At 35.8% G+C, this 20,462-nt stretch overlaps 1 protein-coding gene across 2 annotated transcripts in view; it reads right to left on the reverse strand.

The window, feature by feature from the left end:
• SCFD2 (sec1 family domain containing 2) overlaps positions 1-20,462 on the reverse strand; it is a 455,587-nt gene that overhangs the window by 428,296 nt on the left and 6,829 nt on the right. For both annotated transcript variants that reach the window (XM_057502226.1, XM_036895221.2), the window contains exon 2: positions 12,856-13,024. In XM_057502226.1, the coding sequence (XP_057358209.1) occupies positions 12,856-13,024 (169 nt within the window). The remainder of the gene's footprint in view (positions 1-12,855; positions 13,025-20,462) is intronic.

The following is a 20,462-nucleotide window of genomic DNA, read 5'->3' on the forward strand; positions in this document are numbered from 1 at the left end:
AATGTTTAAAGATATCAATTCAAAGAAAATTATCAAGTGGCTCTGAAAGTTCAATATGTGAATAATGTGCTCTCCAATTAACAAGGTTTAGAAACACTGTTCTAGGCAAAGGCAAGGAGAAAACTAATTAATACCAAGCACCTAAATTCTTACAAACCTTCTCAGTGAAACTTATGCTGGATGCTGCTGAAATTATTTAAATTCAAAATGCTCACAGCAATCTCTTTGTATAAAAATATAGGCTCTGAGGGCCTGTGGCTTCTTCCTCATGGAGACTGACATTTTTTAAAGCATTATAATCCTTGAAACAAAGAAGATCCTAAATTACAGATAAAGCCAAACTCTACATTGTATAAAGCCCTGAGAGACTGCTACACTGTGCTCCTCACGTAAAAGGAGAAATTTAATCACGGACTAGTGTGGGCCAATAACAGATTTGGGATGTACTCTGAAAATCCCTTTTGTTATTCTTCCATTAATGTGGTCCATAAAGCAATTACTAAAACTGAATCTAATATTGGAAAAGTTGTAATTGGTCTAGTTATGGAATGTAGTACTCAGTGATAAAGTGCCAGAAGAAGAAAAAGAGAAGAAGGTAAGGATAGCCCTGACAGAAAAATAAAGTGACATTATTCCACATACAAAGTGACAGCCTTGTATAAATTAAGTACAAACATGGAAGCAGCTTTGAGTGTAAAAGAAAAAAGATGAGATAATCAGAATCTGGGTTCAAAAGCCGGGTTACTCTTTTGTTGTTCTCTAAGCTTCAACCAGTTGACTAACTTTCATGAGCCTCAGTTTTCCCCTTTCTAAAATAAAAATGATATTCACTGTAAAGATTGTTTGGGCGGTTAAATTAAGTACGTAAGTAAAGTGGCTAATCTGTAATCCATACTAAGCCCTTATGAAGTATTCTTCTCTCTCCCATACAAGAAGATCAAAATATCTATGTTAAAGGAGAGATCTAAATTCTTTGATCAGTGCTTTTTGCCAGAGTATACTGTAATAGTCAGTTATGAAAATGAGCAAAACATTAGTTAAGAAAAAGGTCTTGACCAGCTATACCCTTAAAAAATACTTGATAAACTGGGTCATTAAGCAGACTAAATATTCTAAAGTGATAGCACCATGAAAAAAACAATTTGGAATTACAAAAGGAAATGATTATAATTTATTAAAAACTCAGAAGTGGTGAGGGTGATGCATTCAATCCATAAAACAAAGTTTCTACTAGTTTATAGTTTATAACTAAGAACAACCATTAATAATTAAGGAAGATTACTAGCAACAAATGTTGCTCCTAATTATTTTTCAATTTTAAAATATTTTCTCCATAATGAAAATAATTTTGTTTTCTCTGATATGTAAATAATATATGCTATTTTTAAAGAATTCAAACAGCGTATAAAAATAAAAGGAAATTTTATTTCCTGAAATTTCAACATCCTAGGGTTTTATTACTTAACATACAATCAAAATAGGCTGGATTATACTGTGGCAATAAGTAACTCCAAAAATCTCAGAGGCTTACAAAAATAAACATGTATTTCCCATCATGTTTTAGGTTTACTAAGAGTTGACTGAGCTCTGCTCTGCCTCATTTTCACTCCAGGATCCAGGCTAAACATCGCCAGTTGTTGAAGCTAAGAAAAAGAGATGTGTCAATCACATGCTATCTCTTAAAAGTATTCCATGGCCCAAATATGTAATATTGACAGACTTTGGTTGAAGTTAAGAGGGGGACTCCTCCAGAGAGAAAAGAAGAAAACTGAAATACTAGAAAACAAGCATATATTCTACCAAATAAGAATTTGTATTAAAGAACTGAATATGGGATAATTTAAAGATATCTCACAATGGCTTACATTATTCAACTACTTTTTTAAATGATGTAAAATACATATAACATAAAATTAACAATTTTGAAGTATATAATTCAGTGGCATTTATAACATTCACAATGTTGTACAACCACTACTTCTAATTCCAAATATTTTCATCACCCCAAAAGAAACTTTCATAGTCATTTTGTATTCTTTTTCCCTGTCTCCTTCTACCCACTCCTGACAACAACTAATTTGCTTTTTTGCAGACTTACCTGCTCTGGATATTTCATATAAATACAACTATGCAATATATGACCTTCTGCACCTGGCTTCTTTCACTCAGCATAATGTATTGAGGTTCATCCACATTGTAGCATCTATCAGTACTTCATTCCTTTCTATGGCTGAATAATATCCATGTATGGCAAACATACATTACCCATGGGATACATCTATTATCCATTTATCTTTTGATGAATGTTTGGTTGTTTCCATCTTTATATTTTTGGAAATAGTGCTGCTATCAACATCTATGTATAGTTTTTGTTTGAGTACCTATTTTCGATTCTTTTGTGTATATATCTAGCAATGTAATTGCTGAGTCATATATTAATTCTAGGTTTAACTTTGAAGAAATTCCAAACTTTTTTTCACAGGTGCTGCGCTATTTTAATTCCTGCCAGCAATGTATGAAGGATCCAATTTTTCCACACAAGAAGTATATGAAAAAGTATTCAGTATCAGTAGTCCTCAGGGAAATGCAAATTCAAAGCACAATGAGATACCACTTCACAGCCCCAAGAATGACTAAAATTAAAATGATGGATGCTTAGGCTGACATAACAAATTATCAGAGACCTGTGACTTAAACAACAGAAATTAACTTTCTCACAATTCTGGAGGCTAGAAGTCCAGGATCAACATGTTAGCAGGTCTGGTTTCTCCTGAGACCCCTCTCTTTGGCTTGAAGATTTCACTGCATGAACAGGTTGGAATTTGTTCCAGGGATGCAAGGCTAGTTTAATAATTGAAAATCCATCAGTGTAATTCACCATATTAACAGACTAAAGAAGAAAAATCATAAGATTACATCAATTAATACAGAAAAGGGTTTGACAAAATACAGTAACAATTCATGATAAAAACTCTCATAGAAATAGAAATAGAGGGATACCTCCTCAGTGCTTAAAAAGCATCTTTGAAAAAATCTTACTAAATGGTGAAGGACTGAATACCTAATATTGGGAACAAGTTTAGGCTATCTGTTCTCATCATTCTTATTCAACACAATGCTGGAAGTACCAGCCAGGGCAATAAAGCTCGGAAAAAAATAAAAGGAATATAGTTCATAACAGAATAAATAAAACTGTCCCTATTTGCAGATAGCATGATTATCTACTATAAAACTCCAAGGTATCTAATAGAAAAACTCCTAGAACTAATAAATGAATTCAGCAAGGTTGATGGATACAAGATAAATATACAAAAATCATTGTATGTCTATATACTACTGAATATGTGGACACAGATATTAAAATTACAATATCATTTATAATCTCTCAAAAAATGAAATAACGTATAAATATGACAATACATGCTGAAAAGTATATAAACACAGATGAAAAAAGTCAAAGATGATCCAAATAAATAGAGAGATATACCAAGTTCATGGGTATAAAACTCAACATAAGAAACATGTAGATTCTCTCAAACTAATATGTGTTTAATATAATTTCTATCAAAATCCTGGCAATATTTTTATAGATATAAATAATATTCTGAATTTTATAAAAAGGCAATGAAACTAAAATAGCAAAAAAAATGTTGAAAAGGAAGCTATGATGGGAGGAATCAGTCTACCTGACTTTTAAACTTGTTGTATAACTATACTAATTAAGACTATGTGGTATTGGTAGAGGAATAGACATACATATCAATGGAAAAGAATAGAGAACCCAGAACTAAGCAAACATGCTCAACTGATTTTTGTCAAAGGTGCTAAAGTGATTCAATGGAGGGAAAATAAATGGTCCTGGAGCAATTGGACATGGATAGACAAAACAAAACAAAACAAAAACCCACCCAGCCTATCATACTTTATTAAAAAATTAACTCAAAATTAATCACAGACTTAAATGTAAAATATAAAACTATAAAACTCTTAGGAAAAAAACACAGAGGATCTTCACAATCCAGGGTGAGGCAGAGCTCTTAAACTTGACACCAAAAGCACAGTCCATAAGAAGAAAAATTGATAAACTTAGTTCATCAAAATTAAAAACTTCTAATTTGTGAGAGGCCCCTGTTAAGAGGATGAACAGCTATAGACTAGGAAAAAATATCTGTAAATCACTCATCTGACAAAGACTTATATAAACTCAACAATTAAAAAAATTCCAATTAGAAAATAAGCATAAGATGTGAAGAGATACTCTATCTAAGGGGATATGCAAATGGAAAATAAGTACAGAAAAAGATGTTCAACATTACTAGCCATTAGGGAAAAGCAAACTAATACCACAAAAAGTTATCTTTGAATAACCAGCTAGGCTGGAATGTTCTAGCCCCAGATATCTAAAGGCTTATAGTTTATTCCACTGAGGTCTATGATTGAAAGACATCTCCTTAGGAAGACCTTTTCTATCTCCCCCATGTACTTCCTCACCACCCCAAGTCCCTAGTCACTCTTGGTTCCCCTACTATGTGCTATTTGCTTCATAGCACTTAAGCCCAGCTGACATTATATATTTACTTGTTTATGTTTGTTGTTTATCTCCATCATTAGAGTAAGTTCTGTAAGGGCAGAGATCTTGTCTTCACCAAGTGCCTCGTACAAAGTAGTCAATAAATATTTTGAGTAAACTACAACACATATTTACAAACTTGGAGGGTTCATTTCTGTATTTCCACCCATAATATTTTACCCAAATAGACTTCTGGAATTTCAGATCCTGTCTGCCTTGGGCCCCAAAAATGCCTCTTTCATTACTAAAACTATCTCATCTTTAGTTCTTTCTTTCCTTCCAGCTTTGCTAGAAGGGAATTTACCCTTATCCTGTTGATACAGCCATCCCACCCCCAGTCATTGTCCCAGTGTGACACTGTTATCAGAAGGCAGAGGTTAAAAAAAAAAAAGGGAAAATGGCCCTCAAGCAAGAATGCCAGCAGGTATTAGAGGAAAGAAGCTGTAGCCAGAGATGTAGAGCAATCCTGGCACACTGTTGAATACACTCTGGTCTATATAATATAAAATTTAGCAGCAACCCAATACAGGTTGTGGTTGGTTAACTCACCAGGGGTTAGATTTTTGGATTTGTTGACTTTTGCTTGGCAGTAAACATCAACCTAATTAGGAACTTGTCATTCAAATGTAATGAGTTTTTCCATCCCTCCTTTTCCATTTTAGCTAACTTCCAAAGATTTTTGGCTTTGTTTAAAGGAGCCATAATTTCCACTTTAAATTATGGATCCCAAAGCTACAATGACTCAGAGTTCAGTCTTCTCACAACATAAAGACCACAAACCATTTTAAAATTTTCAGTATGAAAGAGTCTGGGGATTGCCTGCACATTCCTTAACTAACAAATACCATGACAGAGTTGCAGTATGTGAGCAATTTACAGAACATGAATTTCTACCTTCAAACCCTCTTTTCTTAATATGTATTTAAAAAAAGAAGAAATCTGAAAAATACAGCTATTAAGCTTTATCAAGAAGTATAACTTAAATGTCTCTGGCATATTAAATCATTTAACTATTTCACAGTGGACACTTTTATCCCTTCATTTTCAGAAAAGAACCTGCCTTATTTCACCCCACCATCCACAAATTATTCATTAATTCTGTTTTTTAAACCTGTAACGGAGACCAGATTATCTTCAGAATTCCTCAGAAAAGTTAACTATAGGATGCTGTACGCTGAGAAGAGGTAGGCCTTTCTCCTGCTCAATTTGCAATGTTTACTTAAAAAGCTTCGGGTTTTTTTAAATGTCATTTTTTGCAGGTAAGTCCAAGTGGGAAAGAGGAGATGCCCACAGCATCTCCTGCTAACCATCAACTAGGTTATTCATAACATGGCCATGTGATGAACACCACCTTGCATACTGGCTCTTCACCTCAAAGCCAACACTAAATATACACTTCACATTTACATACAAGTTCGCTATTTCTATCTGCAGGTAAATTTTAAATAAAAGTAGTATTTCTGATTCTGCTATAAGAAAAATTACTTTCTTCCTTCTGAAAATGTTATTGCCTCATTACTGATATACAATCTTATTTAGTTTCAGGTATACAACACAATGGTACAACAGTTACCCATACTATTAAATCCTCACTCCAACTAGTATAGCTACTATCTGTGAACATTGGAAGATGTTACAGAATCATGGGCTATATTCTCCATACTGCGACCAACCTACATTACGAGTAAAAATTTTTGTGCCCCATTATCCCCCTCACCCTCCCTACCCACCCACTAGTCACTGTTTTGTTCATTCTATTTTGCTTTGTATGTATATACCACAAATAAGTGAAATCATATGGTGTTTGTTTTTCTCTGCCTGGCTTATTTCAATGAGCCTAGTACCCTCTAATCCATCCATGTTGTTGCAAATGACAGGATTTCTTTTCTTTTCATGGCTGAAAAATATTCCATTATGTACATGTACCACATCTTCTTTGTCCATTCATCTATTGATGGACACTTAGGTTGCTTTCATATCTGGGCTATAAATAATGCAGCAATAAACATAGGGGTTCATATATCTTTCAGATCAGGGATTTTGTTTCCTTTGGGTAAATTCCTAGAAGTGGAATTACTAGGTCAAATGGTATTTCTATTTTTAGTTTGTTGAGGAACCTCCATACTGCTTTCCATAGTGGCTGCACCAATTGACATTTCCACCAACAGTATAGTCATCTTTAATTGGTATTTCGGAAGCAAGAAAATAGGAAAAATATTTATCACTATTTAAATGTGACTGAACAATTTTTGACATTAAGGGTCCAGTTAAGAGACTTAATATACACCAGTATCAGGTTACTTAGTGTAAAAGTTAACAAAAATTGGCTCATCATTGTTTAGGTTGGAACCACCATAGCTTTTGTCTCTTATCTATAAAATCTACTCTATTCTACTGCTCTGTTATCTAGGGAAAAAAAATTCCTATCTAGAAAAAAAAAAATTTAACAAGGACTTAAAATACTGCTTAAACCAGAGTACCCAAAATTTCTGAATTCATTAGTTTATTTATACATTTATTCAACTAAGCATGTGCCAGAGAGTTAGTGTGATATAGTGGAAAAGAAATATGCTTGAAAGTAAAAAATAATTTTTTTAAGTGACCTGATTCAATCACTTTGGGCAAGTTACTTAAGCTTCTTTTTCTCGACTTCTATAATAATAGAAAAAGAGTAATATCCGCCTTGTAGAGTTGCTTTTGGAATTAAATGAAATAACATATTTCAAAACACCAAGCGTAATACTTGACAAAATTCAGGTGCTCAGTTTTACTTCCCTTCCTTCTAACTGACCTAGAAAATTATGTATATTTGGAGAAAAGTACAAAGAAGAAAGTTAATGGGTGAAATAAGATACAGTAGATAGACAGACATACCAATCAATAATGCTAGACAGTGGCTAAAGTGAAGTAGATAAAGCTCTTCATGGATTTATTCATCTTTTTTATACTTGGCCTCAGAAGATTTACTCAATCACTTTTACATTCTTCATTCAATTTACTATCTCCTCTTAAGAGTGTCAGGCACAGTTACTACCATGAAGGAATTTACAGCTTAGAAGGGGAGACAGACATGTAGAAACAATTACATACAGTGTTTTGGCATTTTAATTAAAGTTTTAAAGGAAGGAATGGTTCATTGGGGAAGGAAGACAATGCAAAGGGAGAAGCACTGTAGTGGTTCCAAAGTCAGAGACAGCAACTTTACTTCCTGGGAACACAGAATCCTACCCTAAGCTAGCTTAAGACGGAAATAATGTTTTTATTTAAATCTATTTTTCTATTTATTTTTAATAGAAGATGCATTCACATGATTGAAAATTCAAAAACTATAAACTATTATGTAGAAAGATATCTTCCTCCTTCCTCCATCTTCATTCATTTCACTAATTTCTCAGTGTGTCCCCAGCCTAAAGCATTCCCAAGAGGTGGCCAACATCATCAGGTCCTTATACATTTTCCAGATATATTTAATGCATCACAAGCAAATATGAATATCTATTTCACATTTTACAAATAGGTGTGCCACACCTTGCTTTTTTCTGTTGAGGTATGTCATTGAGCTCACTACTTATCAGTATACAAACAACTTCTTCATTCTTTATTCTCTTTTTAATAGCTGAATATAATTCCATTCATGAATAGCCACAATTTACTGAACTGATAGACACTGAAGTTACTACCATCCTTTCTATTACAAATGTTATAGTGATTAATGAATGTAATATATCATTCTACTTGTGTGCAAAATACATCTATGAAATAAAGTCCTAAAAGTATAACTAAGTAGGCTAATTTTGTTTTATTTTGCTAACACAATGAGAATGTTTCAACTACTAAATAATTAAGAGTCTAGACATCCCAAACTTGCCTTTTTTATACTCTGATTTGGCTCCACTAAATTCTGTCTTCATCCAGCAGCCTCACTGCATTCATGATCCTGCCCTGGCAAGATCCATTACCATGTGTTCCTTCAACAAATATCCCTTGAATGCTGGGTTCTGTTCTAGGCAGTGGGGACATAGCAGTGAACAAAACAGACAAATATGGCTCCTCTCATAGAACTCTCTAGTGGAGAGTTTTCTCCATAGCTCTCTAGGATAAGGAGAGACAAAAATACAACAGAAAAGTATACTAGAAAGTGATAAGTGTTAAGGAGAAAAACAATAAAATAAAGAAGGGAAATATGAAGTGCTCAGATGAACAGAAAAGGCCTGAGAAGGAAGAAAGGAAATGAGGGCAAGTGTGTATCTGCAGGAAGAACGATCTCGGCAGAAGGAGCATCAAGAGCTAAAGCTACATGGCAGGACAGTGGGAGCCCTATTGGAGGAACAGAAACGAGGCTTGCGAGGCTGGGGAGAGACTAATAAGGAGAGACAGAGATGAGATCAGAGAGGAACCAGGAATCAACTGGTACACAGATCTTGTGGGCCACTGGAAGGTCTTTGGCTCTCACTCGGAGGAGTATGGAAAGCCACGGGAAGAAAAGTGGGCATTGGACCAAGCAGAACGAGCAGCACCCTGGGTGTGGTTAGGCCAGAGACAGGGCACCAGGCACAGACCCAGCAAATGCAGGTAGGACATCAGGTCAAGGGTGCTTACAGAGCTGGGAGGGTGATAGGTGAGGAAGAGTAGAACTGGAGCAGGGAACAGAAACCCACTTCAACAGAAAGAAAACGTAAGAATAGAAAGGATTCTGCCTCCTTCTGGTAAAAAATATTCTACATAATCCGGGGACCAATGGACAGAGACTAGAAAGCCAAGTTATAATGCATTTAAGTTATCGATTTCTCATTTGCTTTGGCAGTAACTTTTATTGCCATAATTATAAACGGCCTTTTATAAAAATTATATTACCAATAAATTTTGATTATCAAGGCTTCTATCATAGTTAGAGCTTGCTTTTCAAAGATTACTCCACTACAGGCATATTATTTATTGCCAAGAGCCCATCTGTTTTACATTTTAGTACTAACTTTTTTATCCTCACAATCATTTCACTGAGATGTTTCAGGGTTGTGGGGGAGTTTCTCTCATACTTGGATGACACTCAAATTTCTTTGGAGGTAGTCGTGATTGTTATTTTGATGGAAGTACAGTATATGATAGGAAAGCTATAATGTATTCCATTCCTCTTTTGCAGAGAAGTTAATCAGCACTATTTCCTCAGTCTTCCAAGCAATTGTAAAGAAAAAAAAAGAACTACAATTTTTCTCCCTATTATTGTTTTACACTTTTATTTGCTTAGAATTTTCTCACCAATCTCTTTATCATCTGCAACCTGACTCCTGGTCTCACTATTTTACCAAGGCTGCTCTCATTAAAGCTTTCTTCTTCAGATTCCCCTGGAACTCATCACCATCTTTGACATTTATGACACACTGTTATACCTGATTAGCACTCAAAGCTCATATTCCATGACAGCACACACTCACTCATAGTCTAATGAAAAGAAAAGGCACCCACTGAAAACAAAGACCAGGAGGGAAAAATATATAAGAATAAATTTAATTGTAAATGCTCAGAACAGAGCTGAGGCACAGCAGGGGCTCATTTAGGAAGAATTTTTATATAAACCCAGGAGCCTTAGGCCAATGCCCTCATTTTATAGATGAAATAATGAGGTACAGAAGATGTGCCAGTTAGTTTGCAAGTAACAGAAAACAGCAACTCTATTTGGCTTAAATAATAAGAAAATATATTCTCCTACATAATGTAGATCCAGACACAGTATACCATTGGTGCTCTTCTCTGTGGACCCTTGGCCATGCTACCTTCTATGAAGCCGGCTTCAACTTCTGGCTGTGAGCAAGATGCCTGGAGCTGTTTCGGGGACTTACATTGGAGTCCTGGGAGTTGTGGGAAGAGACTGCGGGGAAGGGCAAAGTATATCTCTTTCTTGAGTATCTTTTCAGAAGCAAAGAAACCTGACTAAGAAGCCCTAAGGAGACTTTCTCTCTTGTCACCTCCACATTGCAAAGCAATCATTGGCAAGGGAAATGGTATTCCAAGGGTGATGGCATTTAGTTTAAGCTTTGGACTAAGTTAGGGGTAGAATGAGTGAGGACGCAAGGTTAAATGAATTGGCCATTATCAAAATATGACGTGTAGATCTAAGAGATGCCTTGAGTCTTACATTTGTCATACTACTCATCTCTTTAATTATGGATTCAACTCTTTCTTGCTTGTCCTGCTATTAATTTTGGATTCAACTCTTCTTTTTGCCAACTTCTTAGGCGCCCACTTGTTTTTTTCTGTAATTATCTCAGGCTTCTGTGGAGGTGGCAGAGTAGTGGTAAGCACTCACTTGATAGCCAGACTACCTGGATTCAAGTATAGGACCCCCATCATTTCCTACAGTGGTTAAGCACCTAACTTCCTGTCTCATCTATAAAAGGGGATGATAACAGAACTCAACTCATAGAGATTTTGAGAGGATTAAAATGTTAGTACATATAAAATGATCAGAATAATGCCTGTTGCCCAGTAAGTCCTCTATAAGTCTGTGCTATTATCCTTAAGGGGTATCTACTGTTTGCCTGTCCAGCATCCTTTCCCCTTACTTTTGATAAATGTTTCAGTTTTCTTTTGAAGAACTACTCCCACTATGCCCCTCCTTACCGTAAGATCTTGGCACAATTCTTCGTATGAACTACTCCCAAGCCTGGGCAAAAAGGTAGGCACATGACCAAGTTAGCCCCACAGATTCCAAGTTACCTTTTCCCTTGGAATCTGAACCTTAAGCAGAATAATTAATGACAGAAAACAGTTAAAATTCAGTCTTTCTGATGCCAAGGCCTTGAAGAGTCTTTTCCAGGGTTCTTGACCCCTAGGCCCCTGGAACAGTTGCCCTTTCCAAAATCTGATTAACACTCTTCTTTTGATTCTGTTAGCTATTTAGTCCCCTTTAACAAATTCCTATTTTGATGAAATCAGCCAAATTGATTTCTGTTGTTTGTGTAACCATTGTGTTGTACAAAAAGGACTCCCCAAGTTAAATCATGAAGTAACTTCATCTTCCACTTCCACAAGGCCCACATTGATCTATAAAGACCAGATTAACCTGATGGATTAATAATACTTGTAGGATTTATAATCTGTAGCAGACACACAAGTCTTGATTTCATATAATTTCACTGTTTTTTCATTGTACCTGAGTGTAAATCATAACCGCCCCAATAAGAAAAGTGTTACTTGAAGGCAAGAGTGATACTTTATATTATTTTATGTCCTTCATATTATTTAGTCCATAGAAGGCTCACACCAAGTCCTTAATAATTAATATGAGGATGGCTGAAGAGCTAAAAGTATTTCCAATCACAATTACTTCTGACTTTACATAGCTGCAAACCCTTAGGCCTAAGTTGTAGTATATGTGCTGCCGAAGTAAGCATATGGCCTACATTTTTATTGTGTGTATAAATATACAAAAAAGATGGGGCATAGAATTTTCCTTTTTCTTCCCACACTGGCCCATACATACTGGGCATCCAATAAATGTTATTAACTAGTGACAAAATAGCTGAAAACTTCAGGAGCTTAAAATTAATTACAATATGATAGGAAATTCCAAATGCATCTGTTACAGTTAAGATCTGAAACTATAATGTCAAAAGTCCTGCTCTGTTTAAAAATTTTAAACAGGAGATAAGGGAAACAGACACACAGACACTTTTTCCCCTTCTAATACATTTTTTTTCTTTTAAGAATTGTTGATGAAGGACAAAATAGAGAAGGTAACTATTGTATCATTTTATTATGTTTCTGGAGAAATGTACTTTTATTTTTGAAATGCTGCCTAACAAAAAGTACACCATCTTCTTTCCCTGACATGTCTAAGCATGTGAAAAAATACATATAGAAATAAAAGCTTCTCCCATTGGTGCCCAAGAGCATATCATTAACAAAAAGGTGGCTTTGTTTCATAGTATGTGGGCTGTTTTTTAGCCAAGTGAAAAAGTCAACTGGGAATAATAAATTGAGTAAGGCTGGACTCAATTTGATGTGAAACTAGTTTTGAAATGGAGATGCATAAATTGACTCACTTCTTGGGAACCAGCTTATGTTACATCTAAATGACACCTCTGTAAAATTCCATACCTTTTGGCTTATTGTTGATCAGTGGATATGGTTATTTCAAAGTTAAGAAAAAAACTTTCCTCAATGCTATTCACTGTGAATTTTTCAACCAGACCAACTCTTCATTGTTTCCTTTCTACAGGAACACTCAGTCTAGGAGAAAAAGAAAAGGGAAGAGAAAGAAGGAGAGGTAAAAAACCATGTCTTACTTGGACTGTGCGAGACAGCCTGGTGCAACCACATTCTGATTCTCCTCTTCGGTCTTAAGTGCGGTGAGCTCTACCATGTTAACCATCACATCATTAGTGTGGCCTGGAAGCTGCGGAAGCACTGAAATGATCTTTTCTACCAAGTTGTCTCCATGATGTCCAACTGCTCCTGTTAAAGCAGACATGAAAATATAAACTCACAAAATGGGAGGGAAAAGCTAGATTAATGTTTTATAATGATCCTTCTATAAAGAACAATGTACGTTCTTTTTTTTTTTTTCTACAAATCAGTAACACAAGCCTAGGATTTTTGCCCTCAGCAAGACCAGCCAAGCCCACAATTACCTAGTCAACGCGTGCCTTGTGTGTTGTACTCAATGCTCTGTAAGGGCAGGTATTGTGTCTGCTCTGGCTTCAACTATATTCCCAGCACCTAGCACAGTGCCCACATATGGTAGGTATCAAGAAATATTTAATGAAAAAAAAAATAATCAGCATAAAGTCAGCCAGGTAAATAGTGTCATAAGTTGATACTATTCTGAAATTTTACACCCAAACTTTATTTTACTGATGAAGACATTAAGAGCCAGAAGGGATCAGAGACCTGACCTAGAATAACAGATCTCCCCTCTGCCAGAACCTTATCTTCATAATGGCAACCAACTGTTGATCTGTTTCACCCTAAACCTGCCGTGTCTAGCAGGCAAAGTTGGCTCTTGCTAAATATTTGTTAGATGAAGAAAAAATAATGGATGAATGCTAGCAGTTTGTAATGACAGAGGCATTTATAGAGTGCTTTCTGTGTCCCAGATATGGTTCTAGGTGCTTTACATATATTAACACTTTTAATAACAAATGAACTTTGTGAACTGAAATTGAAATTCAAGACCAATACCACAATTTAATACTTTTTCCATAAAACCAAGTTATATTCCCCAAAACCAGTATTGCTTGGAAGACTTCATTCCAACAATAGGTAGAACTTGGCACATCTATTTGCTTCGATCCCACCCACTTCAAATCAATTAACCTTTTGCTTTCAATGCCTCTTTATCTCTCTCTATTGTTTTTTGCCATGCCATATTAATTGAGCAGAAGAATTAGGTAAATAAGAACAAACCAGGAATCCAAGGAATCATTATCTTCATCGCAATAGCTAATATGTATTGAGAGGCTATGATGTACCAGGTATTAAGTTCCAAACTGCACATTTATTATCCACTTAATTCTCACAACTCTAATATGTAGGTATCATTATGCTCATTTACAAAATAGGAGATTCACTTTAAGCAATTTGCTCAAGATTACATAACTTGTAAATTACAAAGCAAGAATGCAAACTCAGAAGGCAGATAACTCCAAAATCACACTCTTTATTTGAAAAAATTAAGATCCATAAAAGTGACTTAACACAGAGCCAGCATGAATGCTTCTGAGGTGATTTCTGATGTTAAAAAAAGAAGAGTTCTTGAACCACTAATACACTATTCATTTACTAGGCTTGGCAGGAACCACTTATTCATGTTGTCTTATAGTTTATGCTTGTCTCTCCAGCATGCAGACTACAAACTGCTGTTTAAATACTTGCTGAGCAAATGCCCCAAGACTGCAATCCAGAGGGGGGGATCCAAAGTGTCTAAGTGAATTATATCTTTAAACTAAATCTGGAATGGAGATACTAGGATTACCTTGTGACATTAGGAACTTCTCTCTCCACTAATTCCCCCCCTCACTTAGTAAAAAGTTGTATAAATATCCACTTATCCCTAAAATAACTTTTCTTTGCACTAGGTGCCCAAATTCTGAACCCTGCCCCAAGCTATTCTTATTTTCAACTGCCGTACACAGGGCACAGACGAGAAGAAGCCTGTGTGTGCCTCCTTTATTTCCTAAGTTCTTTGGTGCCTACAGTCTGGCTGCTGCTCACTCATCCTCCCTATGCAAAACTTGGGGGTCTCTGGCAAGTTTAGATCCTTAAACCCTCTGTAAACTGAAATTGTTGACTAATCCAGTTTGCTTAAAACTCTGAATATGAAAAGTCAAGGCATAACATACTTATTTCTTCTTAAGGTTTATTAGCTAATAGTTACTTTTCTAGAACCAAAGTATCATTTATGTACTTAAAACATTATATACTAAACAAACATCTTAAATGTTCAAAACTAGAGAAATAGTTTTTTTTTAATTATGGTATATTTATTGAAGCAGTTGTCAAGTTATAATTTTTATTTTCTTCTATTTATAGTTTTTAAACTTCCTATAATGAACATATATTCCTGTTTAATAAGAATAAAAATTTTGTTGTTATACACATGCATACACACAAATATCCCAGAATTTTAACAGGGATTCTTTGGATGGTATAATTTTGGTTGATGTAAACTCTCCATAAACTTCATTTTTCCACAGTGTTCTCTATAAGGAGCACATGAAACTTACCTAATTAGAAAAATAATTTATATTCCATCAGAAACTATTTAAAATATTATATCAGAGAATTAGCAAAGTGCCAAATGTACATGACTGCATTTACTCTGCTTCTTAGCTTTAGTCAAAACAAGATGTATATCTAATGTTTGATTGGTTACCATACTGGAGGAGTGTTGGGGGATGGGTGAAGTAGGTGAAGGGAATAAAGAGGCATACAATTCAAATTATAAAATAAATAAGTCACAGGAATGGAAGTACAGCATACAGAATATAAACAATAATGTTGCAATATCTTGGTATGGTAACACAGGGTAATTACACTTAACCATGGTAAGCATTTAGTAATGTATATAATTATGGAATCACTATGTTGTACATCTGAAACCAATATAATATTGTATGCCAACTATATTACAATAAAAATAAATAAAAATTACATGTTTCATAATGAAGGATATATCAGATGTGGAGTTTCAACTAATTGCCCTGATCTTTTGTGAATACATTTTCTCCCATGTCCTGCTTTAGAAGATTCAATATACATTTTTAAAAATTTAATTAATGCCATTTCCTTGACTCAAACATAGACTAAGCATTTGGGACCTCTCAATGTCACAATAACTTCAGATTCTTCTTTTATGAAATTAATAAAATGCCGAGATTTAGGGACATGGGCTCTAGTGGTCTTGTCCTCCACTAGTTCCTTGTGTGATCTGAGGCAACTTCCATAAGGGAGATGCCATTTTACTGAGCTAAAAACTCATACTTGGTCCAACTGATAACTAAACATATCTTTGAACCTCAGAATTTGAGATCCTAAGTTAGGTCAATTGCTTCAAGGACTAAACTTTTTCAGTTAACCACTGCAGAAAAATACCAATCCTGTATGACCCTGTGAATCATATGTGAATGTACACACTCGTATCATTATCACAAGGCATGCAACATCTCCACTTGCCTCTACTTACATGGAACAAAGTGCAAAGCAGTTATGAGGAGCCTTCACATGAGCTCAGTCACACTGTAGTAGGACTCATAAGACAAAAATGCAGCAATAGCCTTCTTTACCTTTCACAAACAGGATATTTTTGGGTTGTGCATATTGGACCTTTGTGTTGAGATAGGACTACTGGACTCTTAAATTTAGTATATTAAACAGCTCACTTCCTTTCTGATTCCCTATCATTCTGTCCCAAGAATCTATGACTGTCTTTCATTATTTTGAGAAGTTTCAGTATTTGATTACATTTCTGGGTTGTAGGAACACAAATTTCCTTTATTATTCCTGATGTTTCCTTCTAGGTAGAGGGACAACGATTATAGTCTAACACTCCTGAAGTCCTCCTTAAATCACTTTTCCCTAGGGCCATCTCTACTTACAGGTTCTACTCTACTTACTCTTCCTAGAATAACTTCTGCCCTTGGGAGGAGGGGAAGAGACTTGCTCTGGTACAACCCTGCTGCCAAGTGGGTAAACCTTCCAACTCTTGGATTCAGTACTAGGAAGCTCATTTGCCCATACATATGAGCCACATTCCTTAATGTTCACTGTATCCACTATAAAACTAGTATTATGGCCTCTACCTGCCAACTCTTTATCTCATATTCAATGGATTCAGAATGTGGATGGGAAAAGAAATGTTGGTTATTAGATCCCCTCTGATACTATCATTTCTAACACTACTTTTGGTTGCCTCAAATTTAGTATAAAGGAGATTAGTGTAAAGCAGCTACTGCATAGCAGTAAAAACCTGCTTAACCTTGCCACATACCACGTAGGGCTTTGGGGGAATGGAGAGGTGGGAGGAGAATCATAACACAGTATATATACAAGTTTATTCAGTAAATGTCTTTCTCCACACAGTAATTTTAGAGAAGAGAATCATATAGCATTCATTCTATTGCCCCTAACTTGAATCTTCCCCTATATTCCCTATGCAGTGAATGAATTCTGAAATTGCCCAAGCTAGAAAACTTGGCACATCTTCAAATCCTACCCTTAATCCTCCACTTTTATATCACTCACCACTATTAATTCTCTCATTTAAGTACTCAATTACTACCCTCTTCATCCTCCCTATTATTGACTCAATATAAGCACACCATTTCTTACCTAGATATAATGATAGTCTCCTGATCAATCTCCTAGCCTCCAGTATTTTTTGACTTTATCCCAAGGATATCATGGCTCCTAGGCTGGGATCCTCCATTAGTGGGTAGGAAGGCTTAATTGTATATGGAATGTTGTTGATAGTCTTTTTTTCTAGATACTCCATAACTTTGATCACTTGCTCAAAAAAGTTCCTGAATTTCAAATCACTGCACACCATACAGTATGAAGTAGAGTTGAGCCAACAGATATCAACATTATTCTTCTGTATACTCTTTAAGGATACAGTCCAGCTGGTGAGCAAATTAACAAACTGTGCTGCATCTTTATACCTGAATATTACTCATAAATACACAGGAATGAACTACTGATGCAAGCAACAATATGGATGAATCTCAACTGTATCATGCTAAGTGAAAGAGGCCACTCAAAGGCTATATACTATATAATTGCATTTTTATGACATCCTTGAAAAGCTAAAACTCTAGGAAAAGGATGGGTCATGATTGCCAGGGACTGAAGGTGATAGGAGAGACTGACTACAAGGGTACAGGGAATTTTAAGGAGTGACAAAACTATTCTTATATCTCAATAGTGGTGGTGGTTACATGACTATATGTTGTTTGACAAAATTACACACTATAAAGTATGAATATTACTATATGCAAATTATACTTTAATAAACTTGACTTTAAAACAAGCAAGCAAAACAACAAAAACCCACCCCATGAGAGACTGACTCACCCTACAGTTCCCACTTTGGAATCAACAGATCCATCCATCATATTGTCCACCAGAGAACTTGCTCAACAGGAAATGTGTACCTACACTTTGCCTGCCTAAAAAAGGATGGCTCCTCACTGAGAATGAAACTGAAGGCCTTTGAAACATGATCCCTACGTCCTTCCTCCTGACCTCCATCACCCTTCCTTCTTCATCTCTTACCACTGCCTCAGTCATTCATCCTGCTCCTCATGCACCTTAAGCTCTAACAAAATATTATCTAAAAAGAACTCACAGAACAACCTATGCTCCTCGCATTATCTTTGTACATTTTGGCACCTTTAAAAGACTACTGATTCCAGCTTCTGCCTAGATCTTCTTTTAAAAATCAGACTTCCTGGTGTGGTTCAAATGTGAAGCCAGGTTGAGAACCACTGCCTAGAAATGGCCATCACTAAGGAGAGCATTTTGTAACTAAACCCATGAAAGCATATACCATTCATATTCTATTTAGTTGAGCTTTGTGCTTCTTCATCAGACTCTGAGTTCCTCATGGACAGGAGCCTTGACTGCTTGATTTTATATCAGCACTTCTCAAACTTTACTGCATATTAAATCACCTGGGGAACTTGTTAAGACACAGATTCTGATTCAGAAGTCTGGGGGGAGGACTGAGACTCTGAATTTTTAATTAGTTTCCATTTGAGCCTGAGGCTGCCAGTCCCCAGGAAATACTAAGTGAGGCTTTGTATCACTATTACCTAGCACAAATCCTACATATGAAAGTTGCTCAGTAAACATTTATGAAACAGAGACCATCCATACCATTCTTTACACTCTCCTAGGTAACCCAAGTTGTAGTGATCTAGCAGAACCATACAGGAGTAATCTTTCACTCATTCTACTTCATCTTTTTCCCTCTAGGTATGACAGAATATAGTTCCTGACAAAGGGCTAATTCTAACCAACTCTCATTTCCGTTAGTGGCAAGTAATAGGCCAAGTAATAGAATTCATCTGGGTTATATGCATGGAAAAATCATCATTATATTTATGTTCTTAGTCATATACTTAGGAAAAAACATACCTTTGAAAGAATAAAACATTATATTCTTAAATGCATATTATTAAGTAATAGAAGTAAGAATAAATACTTTTCTAGGGCCCATTATATACCAGCACTGTTCTAGGAGCTAGACAGGTTAACTTATTTTACCCTCTCAACAACCCTTTGAGTGGGTACTGTTATTATCCACAACATATAGATCAGGAAACTGAGACCCATAAGCTAGGCAACTTGCCCAAGGACTGATGACTAGGAAGGGGAGAGCTAAGACTATTGTAATTAACCACTTATGACTATTACAACCTAGAGAGTAGTTGCACCTACCATATATTGGGGATCTACCTCAATCCTTACATAATGACCCTGTACAGTGTAAATGTGATCATGTCACAACACAGCTCAAAACCCTCCAGCTTTGCCATCATACTTTGGCTTTTGCTCTAAGTCCTTACTTTGCCCTACAATGCACTGACTCTACCTATCTCCCAACTTTATCGCCTAACACTGGCCCACCTTGCTTGAAGGGCAAGCTGCAGGAAACAATACTGGCCTTCTATGTCAAACATATTCCCACCTCTGATCCTTTGCACTTGCCGTTCCCTGGGTCTTGCATGTTCTATATCACATGGCCTGCTTCCTCTCTTCTTTCAGTCTCTGTGCCAGTGTCACATCCCCAGAGAGGTCTTCCCTAACTATGCTAAAATGGAAACTCTATCACTTCTAAAATCTTTTACCCACTATATAAATTATATATTCAATGAATGAATGAATGAATGATTTCATTTCCATCCAACAGCACTTTAAGGTCACTATTTTCCTGTGTTTACAAATGAGAAAACCCTCACAAGGCTCAATGAAAATCAAACAGCAACAAAGTCACTAAGCTAGGACTTGAGGTTATTATACTGGTCTGGATCTAACACCAGTAATCTAGACAGAGCTTTATGTGGCTTCTTAATTGTGTCTCAGATCTGTATTTTAAACAGTATCCTCTAAACTCTAAAATGAAGAAAGTATTTGGTTATTTTGTATTTTGTAGAAAATCAGATACAAAGAAGAAAGAACAGTCACTTTTTCTGAACACTAAAGCAGCACCAGAGTCCAATGACAGTGTTTAGTCTCTGAACTGCTAGTTTCCGGGCACTGTATCAGCATCATCTCTACTACTCAGGACAAGGGTTCTCAAACTTTTTTCCACAGCCATACATATGAGAGACGTTATGAACACAGACTCTGGAGCAAAGGGCTAAGGTTCAAACCCTGACTGTGCCACTTACTA

This window comes from Manis pentadactyla, chromosome 5, assembly GCF_030020395.1.
Source record: "Manis pentadactyla isolate mManPen7 chromosome 5, mManPen7.hap1, whole genome shotgun sequence".
NCBI classification, from domain to species: domain Eukaryota; kingdom Metazoa; phylum Chordata; class Mammalia; order Pholidota; family Manidae; genus Manis; species Manis pentadactyla.